Here is a 20656-nt window from a genome sequence, read left to right as displayed (position 1 = left end):
GAATTATGTCAGTACTCCTTTAAAGTCATTTTCGCTGCAGTACATTGGTGTCATGCGGGAAAGCGCGCTAAGACTAGGAAGGGGCAACCAACTGTTATGTGATGCAACACATTTCGTTCCTTAATTACGCACACATGCATGCGTTCTGTAATAACGAGTACCAGTATGATCACTGGTGTTTAAAAACTTTGCTGGCAATCATGCGGAGCTGCTTATGATGTTGCTACGGCACTGAGAAACAATGAACATCGCAACGCTAGTTGGTATGTTGCCCTGGGTCATGTTTATGAGAGCTTCCGTTAATTCAAACAAAATACGGAGGTCCCCTTGAGTTGAATTATCGAAAGTGTACTGTACTTGCAAAATATGGTAAGCATTCACATTCCTCAATTCCTACATCCCATGCACCAATACTAAATGGAACCACCTTTCTGCCACCATCTGTGCTACATCGACATTGCCATCTTCTAAAAAGAGTGCCACAGCTATATTATGCTATCCCACCCCTCTCTGTAATATCCTAGACCTTGAGAGTATTAATAATAAATCTATAACGGACCTAGAAATTACTGAGAAAAAAAAGGTTAGAAGTCCTAACATAAAGGACACCTCAGGCAGTGCATGGGTGCATATGAATTAAAAAAGAGAGCGCCTTGTGCAGAAAGGTTTGTAAGAACACATGCATAATAACAGGTAAATTTTGGTGTCAGCAGCTCGTGCGATGGTTCAAATGCTAACCCTTCGTTTTTGTTCGGCTGTAGGCTTTCTGGCTTCGTTATCTATGTGTGTGAGAGTACTATGGATACCTTTTGTGCCTTTTTTCCTCACTTTTGCGCCTGTCTATGCGAGGCCTATTACTCTGAGCATCTGTGCTCATGCAAAGCCTGTACTTCACCTTTGCCAGGTAGGGTTATTTATCGTTCGTGCAGATCGCGACATCCGTGTGTCGACTATGCGGCGCCACTTGGACGAGCTTTTGCAGCAGAACTCGGAGCTTCAAGACCAGGAACAGGGGCTCAGGCAACAGTATGACCAGGTTGGTGGCGTTTCTGTCTGTCTGTCTGTGTGCGTACATGTGTGTGTATTTATGTAAGGATTGTATAAGGAAATTATACGAATTTCTGAGAAAGCAACCTTCCTAGGCCTCATTGACACGGTTTTCAAATACCCTGTCCCATCACAGTAACGGCACTGGTCTTTGACCGGTGAAATCGTTTTTTAATCGTCTCTTTGAAAACGAGTTTTCAGCTATGCAAAACAGTGCTCTGAATCACCGTCACCAGCATGGTGATGGAGCCCTGCCCCTACAAAACTGACGAATCGGAAGTTGAAAGGCTGCTGCTGAAAACGGCCATTTTTCAAAGCAGGAGCTGGCAACTGCTGTGGCTAGCAGAAAGGCTGTGCAAGTGTCATGGTCATCTTCAAATTCAGTGTTTTGTTTGAATGGGCCCTGCAGCACTTTTTCTGCATGATCAGAAAACACTGCCCATCAGTAGTCTAGGCTTCTGATAACACGTGAGTCAAACCTTATAGCGCAGCACGCGGCCTGGAATTTGCAATGAATTCTCAAAGTCAGCTAGAAGTTGTGGAGATAGGTTTGCACTAGGCTTACCTACGAGCGCGACCGTGTAGGGACGCGACGTTCTCCACTGCCGCTGCGTGCGACGACGCTGCGGCCGGGTTCGTCGTTTTCTCCGACACGGCGCAGAAACCACGCACGAAACCACGCACAACAACAACGGGTTTATTAACCCAAGATGCAGCACAGTGCGACACTCACGGGCTTGCAGGCCGTATAGGGAACTCCGCAAGACCGAGCAAGTACGCTTGCCTACGGCGCGACGACTCACGCACGAGGGCCGAAGTCGAACGCACGAACGAGAAGCCACCTGCTCAGCAGCGGGTCAACCTCTCGTCAAGGCCTGAGAGCATCTCCCGCCACGAGCGAATCGTCGGGCGCATCTTAGCTTGTAGGAGAGGAGGATGTCACCAGCGGCCCAATGGGAAATGGCGCTGCGTTGTGACGTAGGCCCGCACAGCGCGCCGGCGTAGCATGCCCGGACATGCCAGCGCGGGACGGAGCCGACGCTTGGCTCGCCCAGACAAAGAGGCGCCCTGGCCGCCATCTTGGCGATTGCCGGTGCCTATGTGCGCCCGGGCTACGCGGCCGGCACGCGCGCGGCAGCTGGGGAATGAGGCGCCAGGCAGGGGGATGCTCTCGATCCCCACAAAGTCACTCCCTCTTCTCTCTAGATATGTTGCCATATACCGAAATTACTGCGCCATATACCCAAAGTCTACGGCCGTTGGCTGATTTGAGCATCGTGACCTGCATAGTTACCATAGACGCCATGTGCCCGTGCGTTCGTGCACTTGCGATCACACTGAAACTAAGCCGCGCATTAAAAAAAATGAAAAGTGCTCGAGGTCATGACACATGCTCATGAAGAAACGTATCTTCTTGCCCCCTGTCATGCCCCTTCGTGTAGCTTTCAGTGCACTTGCTGGTACGAGAGGAGAGAGAAAGCACTTAAAGCATGTGGCAAATCCCTGTAACTCCGCTCGTACTTGACGAATTTTAACAGTCGATTCGCGAGGCAATAAGCTCTTGTAATCAAGCCATTAGACGATTTCTTGGAAAAGTGTTGCAGGGCCACTTCAAGCATGCGTAATGCAGTGACATGTCGAATACGGATGTATTTGTTTTTGCGGTGGATCTAGTCAAACCGGTCAGCCGACAATACGAGAATGTGGCTGCTGTCGGTGTTGCCTGTTTGTGCTCTGTTGTGTGTGCCTTGCATTTTTTTTTTATGTGATGGTGACACGGTGGGGAGTTTGATGGCTGTGTGAAGGAAGTCTTAGTTGACAAAAGAATTGTCCTGGTAAGAGATTCAAACCCAGGACCAACACCACTTCACTTGAATGATGGAGTTGTGCTGTCTCCTTTGTTTCATGGTGTATTTGGTGTTCCTAAAATCACATTTCTTTGAAAGAGGGAGAAAGAATAACACTAAAGCCAAAAAAGTTGAGTTGTATTGGTAAATTACGCTTCCACAATGCCAAGAAACCTGCCCTGATTACCTTCATACCTCCTTTTGTTTATCAACTTCTTAAAGCTAAGTAAACGGACACCTTGTTTTGTACGTATAGTTTTGTAAAAGCTAGCCTAGCGTTTCTTTTTAAAATTTTTTTTGAGATAACACTGCATGCGTGAACAATCACGATGCCCGTGATTGCAATAAATATTTCCCAAAAAGAAATGCTAAAGCAGCTTAGACTGGGGTAGGTTTTGTGTATGTTGGCCATATTTTACTGTATTAAAGGAGCACTGACACAATATTTCGAAGGCAAGATAATGAGTGAAATAGATGTATGTGGAGCCATACACAACGTCTACGAAATATCAAGGGCCAACATAGCCTAGAACATACTTAAAATCAATTTTAAAGTGCATGCCGCGCATGCGAGCGCCTCGCGATGCCGACATCAACGCGGTGGATATGTAAACAAACCTACGTCACGAGTTCGTGTTGGCTGGTTGCTGGTTGTGCCCTTGTGCTTATGTGCTTGTGCTACCTGCCATTTCTTCCTTCGTGCCTGCGCCTTTGGGTGTGCTGATTGTGCTCTCTGCCGCTGTTCGCTCGTCTTGCCATTTGGCAGATGTTATAGATCGCTCATGCTAGCGGCAAACCTGCCGCAACGGCGTGGTGCTGCAGAACGTCGGCTGTCGCCGCACGCACGAGAGCTGTCCAACGTGCACAGCAAGCTTCGCCGGCGAGGCGTTCGCGCCTACGAAAAACATGGCTGCACTGCCAAAAGCAGTTGTCGTCCACTTCGAATCTATCAAGTGGCCGCCGTGCGCTCTGTAGCGTGTAAGCTCCAAACTGATGCTTCCATTTGCTTTAGATTCATGTCCTTAAGCTTCGACAGCAATGTATCCGTCCCGATTCGGTGCCGTTTTTGAGAGCCATAGTGAAATAATCGATGCTGTAGGCTTAGCGAGTCGAGATGGGCGCTTTCGAATGCTTGGAGGACATAGATTATGCGTTCGTTAGTTGTTTATAATCCTCCATAGCTGGTGCCATTTGACTTGGTGCCAGCTTGGGGACACTTTATTTGGTTTTACGCGATGCTTTTTTTGATGTCGGACTAAAACGCTCTATTGACTGCTCGAACCATGCCTGACAACGACACGGACGACGTCCGCACTTCTAGAGTGAAAAACGCGGATCAAAAAGCAAGCAGCTCGAAGCGTCCCGCGTCAGACGAACTGGCGTAGCAGACGAACTGTCGGCGCCTGCCGCACCCGCTCTCGCGCGCCGCCTACGTCACAATTTTTCGTGGTCACGTGAGCTGCGTTTACCCGGCCTCCGGAAGTAGTGCTGCCTAGCTCGGTGCTCTTTGAAACCGAAACTGCAACTGGGCACTCTAAAAACGTCTCTAAATAAATAACCGCCGCGCACTTGCGCAAACGAGGTTTGCAGTCGTGATAAGTGGATCATAAGCTATCTATTGCAACAAAAAAAACAAGGTGCAAAATTTTTGTGTCAGTGCTCCTTTGAGACCACCCCAAGATTGGGTAGAGAAATGCCAGGTTAACGGACACCAGAGAAGTGGAACAAATATTGCATTGATGTCTTAAAATAGGTCTCTAACCAACATATTTTCTATGCAGATTCATAAAAATGCTATATATTGCATGTAGTATCCCAAACAAGAGTCAGAGGAATACTAGCTGGTTTAAATTAGAGCTTCATTTGCCTGCCTCGCTGTGATTTGGCATGTCGTCTTCTGTCTAGCTGTGTAGCAGCTGTTTCTCAGTAAGAGAAATAAAATTGAAAGCAATCAAGCAATCATTATGGCGTGTTCTGTTCTTAAATTTTTGCCAGCTTGTAATGATGTCATCTCGTTACAATGACTCCCTTGATGCTGCAGGCGATTGTCCAACTGGAGGAGTTGAAGAAGGAGCACACTCATATGCACGAGCGAGGTGTACAGTACTGGAAGATGCTGTGCGACATAACCAATAAGGTGCGTGCAAACGTCTGCCACTTATTTAGTGTTGAGTACAGGCAGAAACATCACAAGGCTTGTAGCGCTGGTGAACCTGTAAACTCTCTTGACGCCTGCATGTTCTTTTTTATTCAAGCTCAGAGTTCGCAAAAAGAGAGAGAAGTTTTATACAGTAAACCCTCGTTACAACGAAGTCGCTTTATTCGAATTATCGCTTTTATCGAAGTGTCACGTAGTCCCGACCCAAATGCGTGTATTTTAGACCGGATTACTCGAAGCATGTCGATAGCTTGCTCTGCTTAATGCGAAGTAACAAGTTGCGGATGCGTATTCACGGCGGCGCTAAGAGCGGGCGAGCGACCGCCCAGGCCGCCGAAGTGCCTGCGCGCTTTTTTCGTCCACGACCCGCGCCAAGCGGCCTTTTCTGCGCTGAGCGAGCAATGTTCGCGCTAGCGTTGCCGGGCTAAAGCGCGCCAGTGCAGACGGCCGCGGCGCCGGTCTCCGCGGCGCGGATCTTACCCTCCTCCTCCGCGCCCTACTCCGGTACGGAGGCCATCTATGCGGAGGCGACCACTCGCTCTTTGTAAACATGCTGGCTGCTCCCTGCTATGCCACTGGCTACGCCGGTGGTGTCACGTGACCAGTACAGAGCCAATGCCTTGGCGTGCTCCCTAGGTTTTTTCCATCCGTGTTTGGAACGCACTCGTGCACGTGTGTTGTGCGAGGTCTGTGTGAACCCGTGGCGTTGTGTGTGTGCATCGTGTGTGCTTTTAGTGACCGTCAAGTGAAAATGACACCGCCGGTGCCCGCACGGAAGTGTCTGACATTGGAGCAGAAAGTTCAGCTGATACGTGAGGTGGAAAAAGGAGGCCGGCAGAAGTCTGAAATCGCAAGACAATTCGGAATACCGCCGTCAACATTATCAACTGTTCTGAAGAGTAAGGATGCCATACTGGACGGCTTCGAGAAGAGTTGCTCAGCCAAACGAAAGCGCAACCGTGATTCTATGTATCCTGAAGTGGAAAGAGCGCTTCTCGAATGGCTGAAAAACGCTAGAAGTGCAAACCTTCCTGTAAATGGGCCTGCATTGACCGCAAAAGCCGAAGCCCTAGCCGCCCAAATGGGCAAGCAAGATTTTAAGTGCAGCAACGGCTGGCTTGAACGTTTCAAGAGACGGCACGGCGTGTCTTCAAAATCGATCGTTGGTGAGAGTGCAGCCGTGGACCGCGACGTCGTGGACGGATGGCGCAAGCATCGGCTGAGCGCCCTACTTCAGCAGTATGAAGACAGAGACATTTACAACTTGGACGAGGCGGCATTCTTTTACAAAATATTGCCAAAGCGCACGTACACTACACCGGGCGGAACCTCATCAGGATGCAAACAAAGCAAAGAACGCGTTACAGTGCTGTTCGGTGCTAACGCGATGGGGGAGGACAAGCTTCCTTTGCTGATACTAGGGAAGGCGGCAAAGCCCCGGTGCTTCCGCAACGCAACGATACCCAAAGATTGCATATACAGAAGCAACAGACGAGCTTGGATGACCGCAGCCGTTTTCGAAGAGTATGTGCGCCTGCTCGATCGAAAGTTTAGGGCAAAGCAAAGGCGTGTGCTTTTTGTTATCGACAATTGCCCTAGCCATGGCAAAATTGAAAATCTGCAAGCGATCACTTTGGAATTTCTACCAGCGAATACGACCGCGATATTGCAACCCATGGACCAAGGCATTATTGAGACAACACGAAAGTTATACCGGAAGAGTCTTTTACAACGGATGCTCGTTGCGTACGATGCCAACAAGGGATACAGCATCGACTTACTTGGAGCAGTGCATTTACTATGCCATTCATGGAAAGAACTGGCACCTGCAAAGATTGCAAACTGCTTTGCACATGCCGGATTTTCCCGGTCGCATGCAGAAGACACCAATGACGACTGCGAGGACTGCGACAATCTCTACGAAGCTGTGAACAGCATCGTTGGCGGAGATCTGGAAGGCAACTTTGAATCATTTGCGATGGCTGATGCAGATGTACCCGTTGTTGCCCCAGCTACAGATGCCGAAATAGTCGACTTGCTTGGAGGCCCTGATGAGGAAGAAGAGCCGCTAGACGAACAGCCTCGCGAAATACCAACTGTGGCACAAACGCAGGAGATCCTCCGTCTGTTGCGAAATAGAGTGGAGTGCGCGGGCGGCGACCACGACCTCATAATTTGCCTGAACAAACTGGAGCGGGCACTCCTCGCGCCCAGCCGAAGCACCCGACAAAGCCAGCTGACTGACTTTTTTGTGCGTGAATAAAGGTTTGTTTCAATGAATACCACTTCTGCGAAGTTGTCATGGCTAATTTAGCTGTACTTGCTGAGCTTTTATGGGGCAGTCGCGTATATCGAATTACCGCTTATATCGAATTTTTTTGCCGTCCCGTTGACTTCGTTATAACGAGGGTTTACTGTATTTGCAGGGGTGAGACAGCTGCGCATATTGCGCATTTTTGATACAATTCCGTTTTCCTGCGCCAAGCTGCTCCCAAAAGCATAAACATTGCAAAAATTGTGCCAAACTGCGCTGAAATGGCCTCACAAGCAAGAATTTTCAAGCCCACGTCAGTTTCAGCATGGGAAAACGTTAACTTTAGAAGCAGCGCCAGGGATACGTTCGCAGAACACGTTAACGCGCCCAAGCGTGTCCTTCTACGCGCCTTTGTAATGGAGGCTTCCGTAGTGCTGTGGTAATCGCCTCTGAGCGGTTGTAAACATGTGTGACCCCCCAAGAATGCACTGCCGCTCCACTAGCTTGCTGCTTCTTGGTAGGCTGAGTGTTCTGGCTCTACTGTAAACTGTTGCGTAGCGAAAACTATCAAGTGGCACACGTAGCGCGTAGCGGGTATTGTGCATAGCTTGTTCCTCTGCTAGCTATGGTTTTGGTGTCGACGCTGCTGCGTGTGTTCTCCCTCAATGAGCAAAGGTGAGTATTTTTCGTGTGGATAGAGCGAGTATTTCCTGCTGCATGCGTTAACCTCGTTAAAACATACCTGCCGTGAACGCGGCATAACTACGCATTAATCGGTAGTAGGCACTAACCACCAAGTTCAAATTTGCATCTCCTGGCTTGCGCCGACGCCACCAAGGAGGAAATAAATGCAGTGCTGCTGTAAATAGTGCCTCAAGTGCGCACGACAAAGCCCTTTTTTGTTTGTTCGTTCGCCGCAGCGTTGATTCGGGCTCTCTCGTACGACCGTCCTATAGCACATGGTGGCGACATCAAGGAGCATTTCGAAACTATTACGCTTACAACGGCGCTATGTTTGCAGCACCATACGCGCGCACGTTTGACAACTTAGCGTTTGAGCGGTAATGTTTCTCGGCACTCGCGACACATTCTTGAAGGTGGTCCCACACAAGGTGGCAGTGAGCGGTGGTGCAGCGCGCTTTCGTTATCACCTATTAAAAGCGTGCGGTACACTTGACGCTATGCCACCCGCGCGGCTGAGCAAATAGCTGAAGGCGCTTTATTGTGATGGGGTGCTTATAGGCGTACGCAAGGTTCGTTCCCCTTCAGGGAGGGTGAAGGTTCATCGCAGCGCCCCCAATCCCGATTAAGTCAAGTATGGGTGGTATGGGGCAGACTTTGCGCTCCCCCCCCCCCTTCCACGAAGGGGAACACTGACCTACAGGTAGCTCTGGGAAAGCTTGAAAACCTAATTAGCAGACCAACAAAAAGTGAAAGCAGTAATCTGCTAAATGGTATTGCTTATCTAAAGCAAAGGCCTACTGCTATGTGACTACAATTCTTGTGCAATCAGTTTTTTTTTTGTTATTTGAGAAGTGTGATGTTTCTTCTTTTCTTATTTTCAAATGTAAAGTGAACCTCGTTGGAAAAGCTTTTTTTTATCTATTTCATATGTTGTTACCCGGGTTATATAAATTGCGTGGTTTGTAAAAAGGTAGTGTAGTTCATACCTGGCGATAATCTGTTAAAAAAAGCTTTCTCCAAAGGCTGTTTGAATGTTATGTGTATTCTAAGCCGTTTAAAATATGTGCTTGTTCCTCTAAGTTGCTACAAATTTGTTTTTTCAAGCTCCAAAAATGACATAATAAATGCCGCTAACTGCTCCCAAACAAGGTTCTCCTGCTCCTAAAGTGAAATTTTGCTGCTCTCAAAACTGCTCCCAAACCGATTTCAGCCATCTCACCCCTGTATTTGCGGTTTTTAGGGTAGTATATATGAATATCTGAAATTTTGACTGCAAACAGAATGCTTATTTATCAAATGACATATTTGATTTGTGATTTTTATGCTTAATTTCTTTGACCTTTAGGCTATCACATTTTTGTGCCAGGGTGGCTGCTGTTTGAGAAAACTTGGTGTTTTCAGGGAACTTTGTATTTCTCTGAAAAAATTGGGGAAAGGTTTGGTTACTCTTTTTTGTTTCTTTCTGATGTTCAGGGAAATGACTTCCTAGTATTTATAATGTTGCCTGATGGAATGTGAACCCCCTCTCCTTCTGGAAAGAAAAGTCTTGTGCACTTAGGAAACTGGCAACAGCTAAGGTTAATTTTCGACGTCGTGTCTAAAGTGCTTAGAATGTGACACTCGATTGAATGTGCCATATTGCCTTCCCCTCAAACATAGTCGTTTTTGAATTGACAGGCATTTTTACATAAATTATTAGCGAATGTCTGAAAAAATTTCAACTTGGTTGAAACCTGCACGTGATTTGTTTGTCCTCAACATGCTTTGTTCATAAAATGGGGTGCATGTTGTACTCTGTTAATCCTCGAATTTATGTTATACTCTTATAGTAGCTCATCGGTTTTCTTGAATGCGACATGACACCTCTGTCGATCCGCTTGCAGAAACTTCCCATGCCAGAAGTACTTGAAGCCAGGAAGCCAGCAGCCAAGCCAGCCAGCCGAACTAGCCGTAGGTCTGATTCCGGGTCATCATTCCTTTTCGAGTAAGCTATTCTCCCCTTTTGTGTTTTTCTACTTATGTTGCTATGCTGGATCTGATATGGTTCTTTATAATGCACGCAAACATCCTGGTTTTGCAGCATTACAGTGCAGTACCTTGCCTTGAGCAAGTTTTTTTTTCAGCGCGAAACAGACGAGGTCGAAAGACCGAGAAACAATAAGAAACAGACGATCGCTGTCCGTGTCTTACTGTTTCTCATTCTTTTGTCCTCGTCTATTTCATGCTGAAAAAACTTGCTCATGATCATAAACTAACTAGCTCGCACAAGAGTCCTGCCAGTACCTTGTCCAAAGTTCTTTTTGATTGCTTGCATTTATCGTACAATCTCTGTGCATTCATTAAGGTAGGTCACTGTGCACATACTTCATAATGTTCAGTGATGGATAGCTTTTATACGAGCAGACCTTTTTTTTTTTTCCAGCTGTCTGTTATATCTACCGTTTATCGAGAGACAATCAATGTCTATCTGTTTCACAAAGGCCCTAGGAAGGCAATCTTCAAATCCTTTGTGTCCTTGGCAGGTGTGGTGTCTGCAAGAAATCTCAGGACCAGCATCAGCTTGCCAAGTGCGACAAGTGCCAGCTACACTACCACCTCTACTGTCTTGACCCACCACTCACCAGGATGCCGAAGAAAACCAAGTCAATGGGATGGTGCGTTTCAACAGCAATCTCACTTGCTGTAAAGAGCCTTTGACTTGAAAGGGGTACTATACGACAACCCTAGAGAGATTAAAATTTTTTTTTTCAGAAACGCTTAGTTTTATCATTCTTCTGGAAAGTGACTAATTTATGGTCATCGTTACCTTCATCTTCACATTTGCTGTACACTTCAGTATGTGACCTCTCACAATGATCCCCAGTTATCTTTGTGTCAGCTTTATTTTATGCCTGGTAATTTCCTAATCTCATAACATTGGCTAGTTCTCTACTGTCCTATTCTGTGTTTCTATTTCATCAGTACCTGTGCTATAACTTTAACTGACAAGTGGTTATCTGTTCTATACAACTTTTTTTTAGGGCAGTACACTTCTCATTGCCATTTGCCATGGCCACAGAAAATTAGGTGGGTAGATGAGATTAAGAAGTTTGTAGGTATAACGTGGCAACAGAAAGCACAGGACCGGGTTGATTGGCGGAACATGGGAGAGGCCTTTGCCCTGCAGTGGGCATAGACAGTCTGCTGCTGATGATGATGACTTCTCATTCTTAGAAATATTGGCCGTTTTTCTATGCACGAGTTTACTGATACCATTTTCTTTCGTGTTTTACTCTATTAGCTTTCTCCTTAGGGTGGAATGTTGTATGTTAAGATTAGTCAATTTTTTTTTCTTTTCCCAGCATTTAGCTGATCACTTTCCACAAGAGCTGTGCAAACAGCAAAATTTTGGGTGCGAAGCAAATTTGAATAATAAAGTTTGAGTGCGAATCGAATGGAATATTTTTCAAATATTTCTCAAATATTTTTCTATTGCTTCAAAACGAAGTAGCAGAAAAAAAAAAGTTGCAGACCAAAACCAGGCACATTCTTATTTATGAGATAGGAACATGAAAGTGTTTCTTATCGGAAAGCACGTTTCGCAAAACGAGTCGATCCAGTATGTAACCGAAACCACATTCCCGACATTAGCAACAGCTGACTGCCAGTAGCAGGTCATGTTACAATCGAATAAGTACAGTAGTCTCCAGCAGGTGGTATGCTAAACAGAGTGTGGGAAGAAGTTTCCAGACATGTATACACTCTCACCAGAACTCTGTGCATCTTTGTGCAGGCAGTGTAGCGAATGCAACAAGAACTCTGATGAGGACAAGGAGAGGCATTGCGACCCCAATGCGCCACGGCGTCTGCGAGATCAACCTCGCGGCACACTCCGTTACGAGGACTTCCCCTTCATTGAGAGCCCCAGAAAGGTACTTTCCTTGTATACTGTATGCAACTATAAATTTATTTGTACAAAATGCTGTTGCTGTGCATTTACTTTCTTTCTAGTTCATGTTTCCTTTTTTCTTGCTACATTGATATTATTTTCCACAAAGTGTCTTTTTCATCTATTGTATTGTATGTCATACGGTTGAATTGATGTTACTCGCTGATTTCTTGTACTTTGTGTAGAAAGCTCTTTGGTATTAGAATTACTGTTAGGTAGTCTATAAATTTCACGGAGTGACTTGTGAATGTATTGTTTAGTTCTTTTTTTATTGTACTTTTAGCTTTTTAAAAAATACTGAAAACTTGTATGTTTCTTGGAACTGTTGTATCTTTGTGAAACGGCTGTAGAGGCCTCTGTCAGATATTGTTATGCATTTAGCTTCTGTAGCTTTCTTGGTGTAAGTCAAGAAAGAATAAAGCATTTGAATCTGAAAAAAAGAAGGTGTGAGTGCACATGTGAAGGCTGCATTCTGATCTGGTCACGCTTGAGGTCATGACGCAAATGTTCACAGCAGCAGTTGTGTCTTACATGAGTGTAGCCAGGCTTTCGCCTTCTTGTGTTACAAGAGTGTAACACCTGCAGAATATTTCAAAACATCATTATGCCATTAGTTTACATATTGTTCAAATAAGTTAACAGTAACAATAGACTGCTTTAGACTGCCACGCATCCATAACACTGTTTTGATTCATTGGACGCTGAAAGGCCGACTATTACTGACAATGTGGCTTACTCTGTAGCATAGCGCAACAGTCGGATGACCATTCCTTGAATAGTGCTTGCTCCTGCGCGTTGTAAATTTCTCGGGTACCATTTCGAACAATTTGTTTTTGGCTATCAGTGTTTCTAACGCGCCAATCATTGCGGCCTTGTGCTGCAATCGGTAAGACTCCTTGTGAGGTCGTATGGTAGTGTAAGTGCCCTTGATTTAAATCCAGTTGTTGTGATTAATTTTTCTACCTCTATAAAAGTGTTTGCAAAAAAATTTGGTAGATCCCACATGTTGTGCGAATCGGTTCCGTGCGAAGCAGCGAGTACTTTTACGCTGTATTTTATGGCTTTGAGCCAAACGTTACGAGGTGGATCGACGTGTTTTTGTAAGTGTAGTACATGGGTAGTTGTGTGCACATTGTGGGCTTACCAGGAACATCGACAACACTGGCGTTTAAAGGGTAGGTAACTTGTGGTGCAACGTGACGTCAGCCCTCACGTTGGAGTACATACGTCAGTATTATCGAAACTAAGTGCACTTTATGGTGCAGTCATGTGAATATACGTAGCTTTCGTTAATGTATTCCTCCAGGGTCGAGTAATGCTTCAATATAGCTTGCTGAATCATAAGAATACAAATGTAATGTTTATTAGACTGCTATAAAAGTGGAGCCAACACTGGAACCACAGACGTTAATCTGATATGACACCTGTATCGTAGGAGTATATATGTAGTGTTTATTGCTTTCTTGTAAAATGAGATAGCCAGCACCACAAGCACAATTGACGATGCACCGACATTACGCCTGCATAGGCTGTTTTTCCAAGCTAGTTTATAGACCTGGCGTGGCTCTGTGGTAGAATGCCCGATTGCCACGCAGAATGCTTGGGTTCGATTCCTGCTGGGATCCTAATTTTTATTCTTTCCATTCGTCGGGTCAACGCTGCCGGTGTCGGTTATTCTTAACGCTCTCGCATTTAAATTACCGCTTTCTGTTCTCGCCGTTCCAGTGTATACATAAACTATCACCTGTGGCGCATACCCGTGCACCACGGCCCATGGTAAACGGGTATGGGCCACATGTGTCTGGAGGAAAGGGTTTGACGACGTACACAACAGGATTTTCCTGTTATTCATGTCATGACCTGACAGTCATATTCGTCAAATCCTTTTACCCTTCCACGCCAATATTGGTCTACACCAAATTAAGGAGGCGATCATGAGATCACCCAGACATAGGTAGATGGATGGATGGATGGATGGATGGATGGATGGATCGATCGACCGACAGACAGACAGACAGACAGACAGACAGACAGACAGACAGACAGACAGACAGAAAGAAAGAAAGAAAGAAAGAAAGAAAGAAAGAAAGAAAGAAACGCTCAAAGTGCCAAAGGTTCGCTAAGGAATGCTTTGCATTTAAGAGCTTTTTCAGATGATTGAGGGCCCAGGCTAAAGCCTCTACCTCGTCATCTATTTGACCGGTGCAAATAGGGTCACTTCTCTCTTTCTCTTGTAACAATGTGTCATAGCTTTGCTTAGATGAAACATACCTCGTGGATATCTGCAGAACTTGAGAAAGTAAACTGTGAAATATAAGTGCATGCATTTGGGCAATACGAGTGCTGGGTGTACAAGCCCTCCCAAATACTCTCCGAATTGCGAGTTGTCCAGTTCACTGCTAAAATGCGCATTCTTGCATTGCAGTTGCAGCCCAGTCGTCTGAGCCGCCGCGTGCGACAGTCACGAACCTGCATTGTGCCGGACACCCCGAAAATCACCACTCCCACCTCAGTCACCCCCGTTGCCACCGCCGCTGCTACCACCACCCCCACGGTTACTGCCCCTAGTACTTCCACCACCACACCGATGGCAACACCTGTTACACTGACCCCGGCAACTGCCAGTGGCGACTCCTTGGCAAACCCAACAGAGCCTGCAGACACAGCTTCCCAGAGCCCGGCTGTCAAGCGGCAGCGAAGCTCGACAGGTCTAGGGAAGCGCCCTCGCCGTCGCCTGGCTCCCGAAATGCAGGCCTATCGCAAAGCAAAGCGAGCAAAGCGCAAGTCCGCGCCTGCGGTAGTGGCACCAGTACCACCTGCACCTGTGACAGCACCTGCTCCGGTTCCGAAAAGCGAGCCCTCCACACCGGTAGGTTTCTTTTTTAAAAGAACCAAATGTTGCACATGTTGGCATTTCATATTTGCAAGAACAGCTTGAGTAAAAAAGACGAAGAGAGGACTGGGTGAATGCAGCGCTTCGTTCGTCTAGTCCTTGGTTAATCGTATTTGTTTGCACGGGTTTTGCAAAGTAAGTATTCAGTAACTGCTGAGTATGTTAGTCAAGCAGATGCAGCAATAGTGCAATCAGCTCGGATTTGCTCACAAAGCATGGTAGGAGCCAGCCACCACCGCTACTGCGTCAAATGCATCAAAGTTGTCAAGGGCTGGGTGGCTGCCGTTATTACGATGTCATGGCCAGTGCCCTTCTCCTTCTGGCTATGTTAGCTTGTTTAACTCAAAAAGCAGCTCTCCCTTCATGTGTGATGAACAGACGCGCAGCTTTTCCTACCAACCAACATGGCCGCTGTCTTTTTGAAAGCCGGAATCCACTGCAATCTTGGCTTACCTAACCGTTGCACCCACCATAGATCACGTTCATGTTAGGACACAGCCACGCTGTCTAGAGCACGCACGAGCATATGCATACCATAACTCTAAGCTAGGGTAGACATGTACTCACCTGCACCCTTCTCCCGTCCTGCCACATGGTTGCAATCCTACCTAGAGGAAATAGGCCAGGGTGCTGCATCCATAACACAGCAGGAATGGGGCCACCTACGACCTATGGACTGCAAGCAGCTGCTTTTACATTTGAGATTTATACAATATCTCAATTCTTTATGCTAGCTGCTCTTATGTTGTGCAGGGGTACAGTAGAACCCCGCTGATACGTTTTTGAAGGGACCGTAGGAAATAAACGTAAGATACGGGAAACGTAAGAGACGAAAAACGGGAAAAACGGCAAAATATTTAGTGGTACAGAATTTTATTTCAATTCTTACAAGCAGCACGAAAATTGGCGCGCTCAGCCGCGATCTAGTCGATGGATAGAAACGCGGAGCTAAGGACGGCCTCATCCACAGAAATGTAATCTACGTATGTGATTTTTTTAACACCAACAGCTGTAGGCATGAAAGAACAGCACACGCAATCACGACCAGCGCGGCGAGTCCGACCGCGAACCGCACGCACGACCATGCGAGCTCCAACCAGCTCGAACTCCTCCCGTTCTCCGACAAATAACGATGATGATGAGTCTACGCCAACGCGATGGCAGAAGTGAATGCCAATCTCGAAGGCCTTGCTTTCGCAAGCAATTACGTCATACACGCCATGTTTGTGCAATGCTAATCTCAAAGGCTATGCTTTTGTCAATAGTAAATGCCAATCTCGAAGGCCTTGCTTTCGTGAACAGTTACGTCATAGACGCCATCTTTGCAATTTGAATCTCGAAGGCCAGGCTTTTGTTTGCATCAATTGAAAGATTCTGTTGCTTGCGCCTCTCATGCGGCTAATATTACGGTCAAACGAGGCCAAGCTGCGTGAAAATGCACCATGGCCGCTCTCTTTGGTAGTCACTCGGTCGGCTCCGAGCGCACTTCGCGACGTATCATACGGGAACGATCCGACAGTTACGACGTAACAGTGGGGTTCCCAATACATTGTATCCTATGGGAGCTATGCCGGGACCGGCGGAAAACGACGTAACAGCCGGGAAAACGCAGCAGTGAGGAACGTAACAGCGGGGTTCTACTGTATAGACTGTTGGAGAATTTTTCGTTTGAGCAATTTTGTTAGCCCTGCATGGTCTGATAATTTGTTCTTTAACGTTTACAGCTTCATTTCCTGGCTTGCATGCAAGGAACTCTCAACTGTCGCCAGGATTATTCTCCTTGAGGAGGTGGGGGAGGGGCTGCAATGATGAGAGAAGTTCTTTAGGGAGGCAAGGACACACATGCAGGGATTAGCTTTAGGTTCAGGTTTTGGGCCCATCAGTGGGGCAATAGGGTCAAGTTGAAATTTCAGGGGGAGGCAGCTGCCCCCCCCCCCCTTTCCCTAAAGGCTGTCACTGTTCATATATGAATTATGCACAGGGCATGGAGGTGTTATTTCCTGTTTGCTGGACATATTTTGCTTCTGTGTTGCTGTGCAGTACATCGAGGCAGTCCCTGGTGTGTCCGGGATTCGCATGCCGGTGAAGAGAACTCCACTGGACAAAGACCTGAAGGTGGAATGCAAACGGTGCGGCAATCCGGGAGACTGCACGAATCTTGTTGTGTAAGTGATTTCATTCCTATCCCTCATGTAATCGTGACCAACAGTTGGTACGAGCCGTTTGCTTGCCTCAAGCAGCCTGTTGCCACGTCATTTGGTGGCATTTTTAACACTCCAAGGTTGTAGAGCCTGCGAGTTGTCTTTTTGCAGCCCAGTTGACGCTGAAGGCTGAGTTGTGCCAGGTGATGTTTGTTAAACAAGCAGATAGGCTTCTAAATACAAATTTAAATGAGTATCCTGGCTAGTCTGAACATTTTTGGAAAAACCAAAATTAGTTAATTCCTGTGAACCTTACAAAGAATTGATTCGTTAGAGCATCGAATATTTTTGTAAAAGTGTCCTTGTTCTGTCTGCACTATGTCTATGGCAGTGTGCGCATCTACTATTACTGATCACCATGCAAGGTGGGCCGATATGTTCAATGAAATTTTGTAGTAATAAACACGTAACAAATTGCTTCATGCAACAATCTTGGAATGGCAGTGTAATCACCGGTTGCAACCAACTTATATTTGCCAAAATCTCTCTCTCTAAAAGAAGTAATTAGGACAGCTAAACTGACAAACGAGGAAACTTCAAACATCTTCTGTTTTGTGTGTTATTTGGTGCAGCTGTGATGAGTGCAAGAAAGGGTACCACTTCCTCTGCCTGTACCCACCCGTGCGGAAGAGCCCGAAGCAGCGGGGTTACACCTGGAACTGTGAAGAGTGCAACTCTTCAGTAAGTTTGGAGTCGGTTTTGGCAAGTTCCACTGGAATCCTCTTTCACTGCCATTGTGAACTGCTCCTCACTACTACAATAGGTGCTGTTTCGGGACACCTGCACTTTATTAAAGAATGTGCATTGTTTCCTGACAAGATAACTCTTGCTGAAACCCAGAATGTGGGGGGACCTTTATTAAATCTTCAAGAAAAGTTCATTTGGCCTGCGCATCCTTGTATAGCAGAATTGTGCAGAGAGAAGGGACCTAATAGAAACTGGCTTTTCATCGACGCAAAAATTTTGTCGCAGTTCAGGGGTAGGACTTGGAACCGCTGCCAGATTAAAGGGGTACGACACGATAATTTTCAGTTGGCATCTTTTTGTGTCAAATGAAAGGCCAAGCCCTCATGAACCTAGGAAATGTACTGGTAAGCGTTAGTGCACCATGAAAAATCAATTAAATGCTTTAAAAAGCTAGTTTCGGTTCCTACTGTACCCTGATGTCACAACATGTTATGCGCTTCTCATCACGTGCTCGCGCAAGATATCGTGATTGACGTCACCACGGCCACTCCGCTTTGTGATTCCGTTGGGGACGCACAAGCGGCCATTTTGTAGGTCATGGTACCTGACGTCATGACAACTAGCCATACTGGTGCGTATAGTCAACAGAATTGACACTGTAGCCTGACGTGTTAGTAGGTGCGCCATGTGAAAATTGACTTTAATGTCAAATAAGATATCTTATCAGCATTTCCTGAGCTTCACACATGCAGATTTCTTCTACTGTATGCAGGAGATTTCTATGGCAGAGTAAAGTCAGCTTCGAAAATTGGTGTTGGTATCCCTTTAAAGCAGTAGATCTGAAAAAATGATCTAACTAGATTGTAGAGGTGGCACAAGGCTGACTAATCTGTCACTTAAAGCGACTCGTGTGAGTAGAAACAAAAGTTCTTCAAAAATTGATGTGGTATTGGCTTTTCGGTGTAGCCATGCAGGTTTTGTTTTAATTCTGCTACAGGTAGATAGCAAACCGTTTGATTATGCTGTTCTTGCTTCGTCGTGAGACTTGTATGACTGTTTTATTTTCTGCAGTGACGCTGGTCTGTTGGCGTAATAAACTTAGCCGAGCTAATCCTTACAAAGGATTTCTTGGCTGTGATTCACTGGGTTTATCTTCCCTTGCATGATTTGCATAATCCTTTGTCTTCTGTGGATCTGCACGGTAAATTCCATTCCCCATTTCGATTTCTTCAGTGCTACGGTCATTTCATTGAGTTAGTAAAAAGAAATAAAAGTTTCTGCTGGCACACATACGTATTAACGAAATATTGGCCCTGGTGCATCATTGCAGTGGTGCTAACTTTCTAATACTTTTTGTGGCTGAGTTACTTCATGCAACAAAAGGACATTGTAGCACATTTTGGTTAGAACACTGTTTTGCTGCACGTTACCGAAAGTTCTGATGTGCATGTCCTTGCAAGTACTACTTTAATAAAATGGTAATGCTGAAACACGCACTTGCTTCTAAGAAACTCACTTGCATGTTGCATGTGGGCAGTGTAGGCATGCACCCTAACTTTTTAACATGTCGCACCTTCTTTCAAGCTGGTTGTTTTGCATGTTAGCTGGACTAACCCACAATGCTGGTTCACTATATACTATGCTACCGCAGTAATATATACCGCGAAACTTCCTGTCTGAAATCAATGTCTCACTGTGTGAGAAACTACCTGGAAATGAATGTAGTGGTTGAGTGTATGATACTAACACATTGTTGACACCTAGTATAAGATATGTGCTGTTGATGCACACAGCTTCAAGTTAAAGCAGCAAGAGCAACATTGCACAGTATTTCTGCATTCTTTGACAAAATGATCTGGAGCACTGCTCGTACAGTTCGATCTCTCATTTTTAAAATTTTCCCATTTCTTCAAATGCACCCTGTGCGTGTGTGTTGCGTTCGCGCCTTTGCACACTTTCTTTTTTTTTTTTTTCACTAACAGGAATGTGTGAGCTTGGAACTGATGCCTTTTTTTGTTTACTCTCTTGCCGGCGCACCTTTTTCCTTGCAGTAGGAGCAGCGACGCATGCACCTTTAAGCGCTGCAAGAACACAGTAAGCGTCAACGCTACTTTAATTGTACGTGAACGTCAATCATTCTTCTTCATCATAATCATCATCGTCAGTTCAAACGATTAAGTCCACGGCAGGACAAGATGCCTTTCTCGATGCCCTCCAATCACCTTGCCCGCTGCCGTCCTCTCCCAACCCTGCACCTGCAAATTTCCACATCTCGCCTCTCGCGCGATGCACCCGAATGTGTTTCCTTAACCCTCGACATCCGTCACGTCAGTGCTACTGTAACAGTTCGCTGGGGTCCGATCTTATAACAGTTCAGAAAGCAAATCGTTCATTTGGTTAGCATCACGCCTTCGTCTGCAAAATCTAAATTCTGACCAATCGTGCAAGGGCAAGATCACACTGTTATAAGATCGCAACCCTCGTTTCCTATTACATCAATCATCTTACTCTGGGCTTGTCTGATAAGTTCATCAGGTAGCTTGGCCCTGAAGCCATCTTTCATTTTCAAGTATACATTCAAAATGCAGAAATTCTATTATTACATGATTGCTGAACCAGTTGAAATGAAAGTTTTTTTGCATTTGATGGGAAAGTTTTAAAGGGACAGGAAGGAAGATAGTAAAAGTATACAGTTGTGGTCTCTCAAAGTGTAACATTTTATTGAGAGATTGTGATTATGAATAGAATTAAATGAAGGCCGAACTTTCATTTTTGAATAATATACCCAAACTGCCTCAACTGTTATGCCGGATTTCACTCAGGTAAATTTTTATTGCAGTTTGTCACTTTGTGCAAGCTGCGGAATGGACCCCGTTTCAATTGAGAAATTCGGTTTTAATCAGGCTGAATAGCAGTTGACAGCATTGTGCCCCACGACTAGGTCAGAAGTGTCAGTT

At 45.8% G+C, this 20656-nt stretch overlaps 1 protein-coding gene across 3 annotated transcripts in view; it reads left to right on the top strand.

Moving 5' to 3' along the window:
- The window catches only part of LOC119393680 (PHD finger protein 14), a 37557-nt gene that overhangs the window by 15830 nt on the left and 1071 nt on the right, over positions 1-20656 (top strand). Inside the window, exons 13-21 of one of the 3 annotated variants that reach the window (XR_005183966.2) lie at positions 930-1036; positions 4936-5031; positions 9874-9974; positions 10513-10644; positions 11763-11901; positions 14344-14787; positions 16852-16976; positions 17585-17693; positions 19751-19817. Coding sequence is in view for 2 of the 3 variants with exons in the window: in XM_037660798.2 (XP_037516726.1) it covers positions 930-1036; positions 4936-5031; positions 9874-9974; positions 10513-10644; positions 11763-11901; positions 14344-14787; positions 16852-16976; positions 17585-17693; positions 19751-19753 (1256 nt within the window). In the remaining variant the exon portion in view is untranslated. The remainder of the gene's footprint in view (positions 1-929; positions 1037-4935; positions 5032-9873; positions 9975-10512; positions 10645-11762; positions 11902-14343; positions 14788-16851; positions 16977-17584; positions 17694-19750; positions 19818-20656) is intronic. The other 2 variants (XM_037660798.2, XM_037660797.2) reach the window with 2 other exon arrangements.

Source organism: Rhipicephalus sanguineus, chromosome 5 (genome assembly GCF_013339695.2).
Source record: "Rhipicephalus sanguineus isolate Rsan-2018 chromosome 5, BIME_Rsan_1.4, whole genome shotgun sequence".
NCBI classification, from domain to species: domain Eukaryota; kingdom Metazoa; phylum Arthropoda; class Arachnida; order Ixodida; family Ixodidae; genus Rhipicephalus; species Rhipicephalus sanguineus.
The sequence above is the reverse complement of the archived record's forward strand: the minus strand, read 5'-3'. Positions and strand labels throughout refer to the sequence as shown.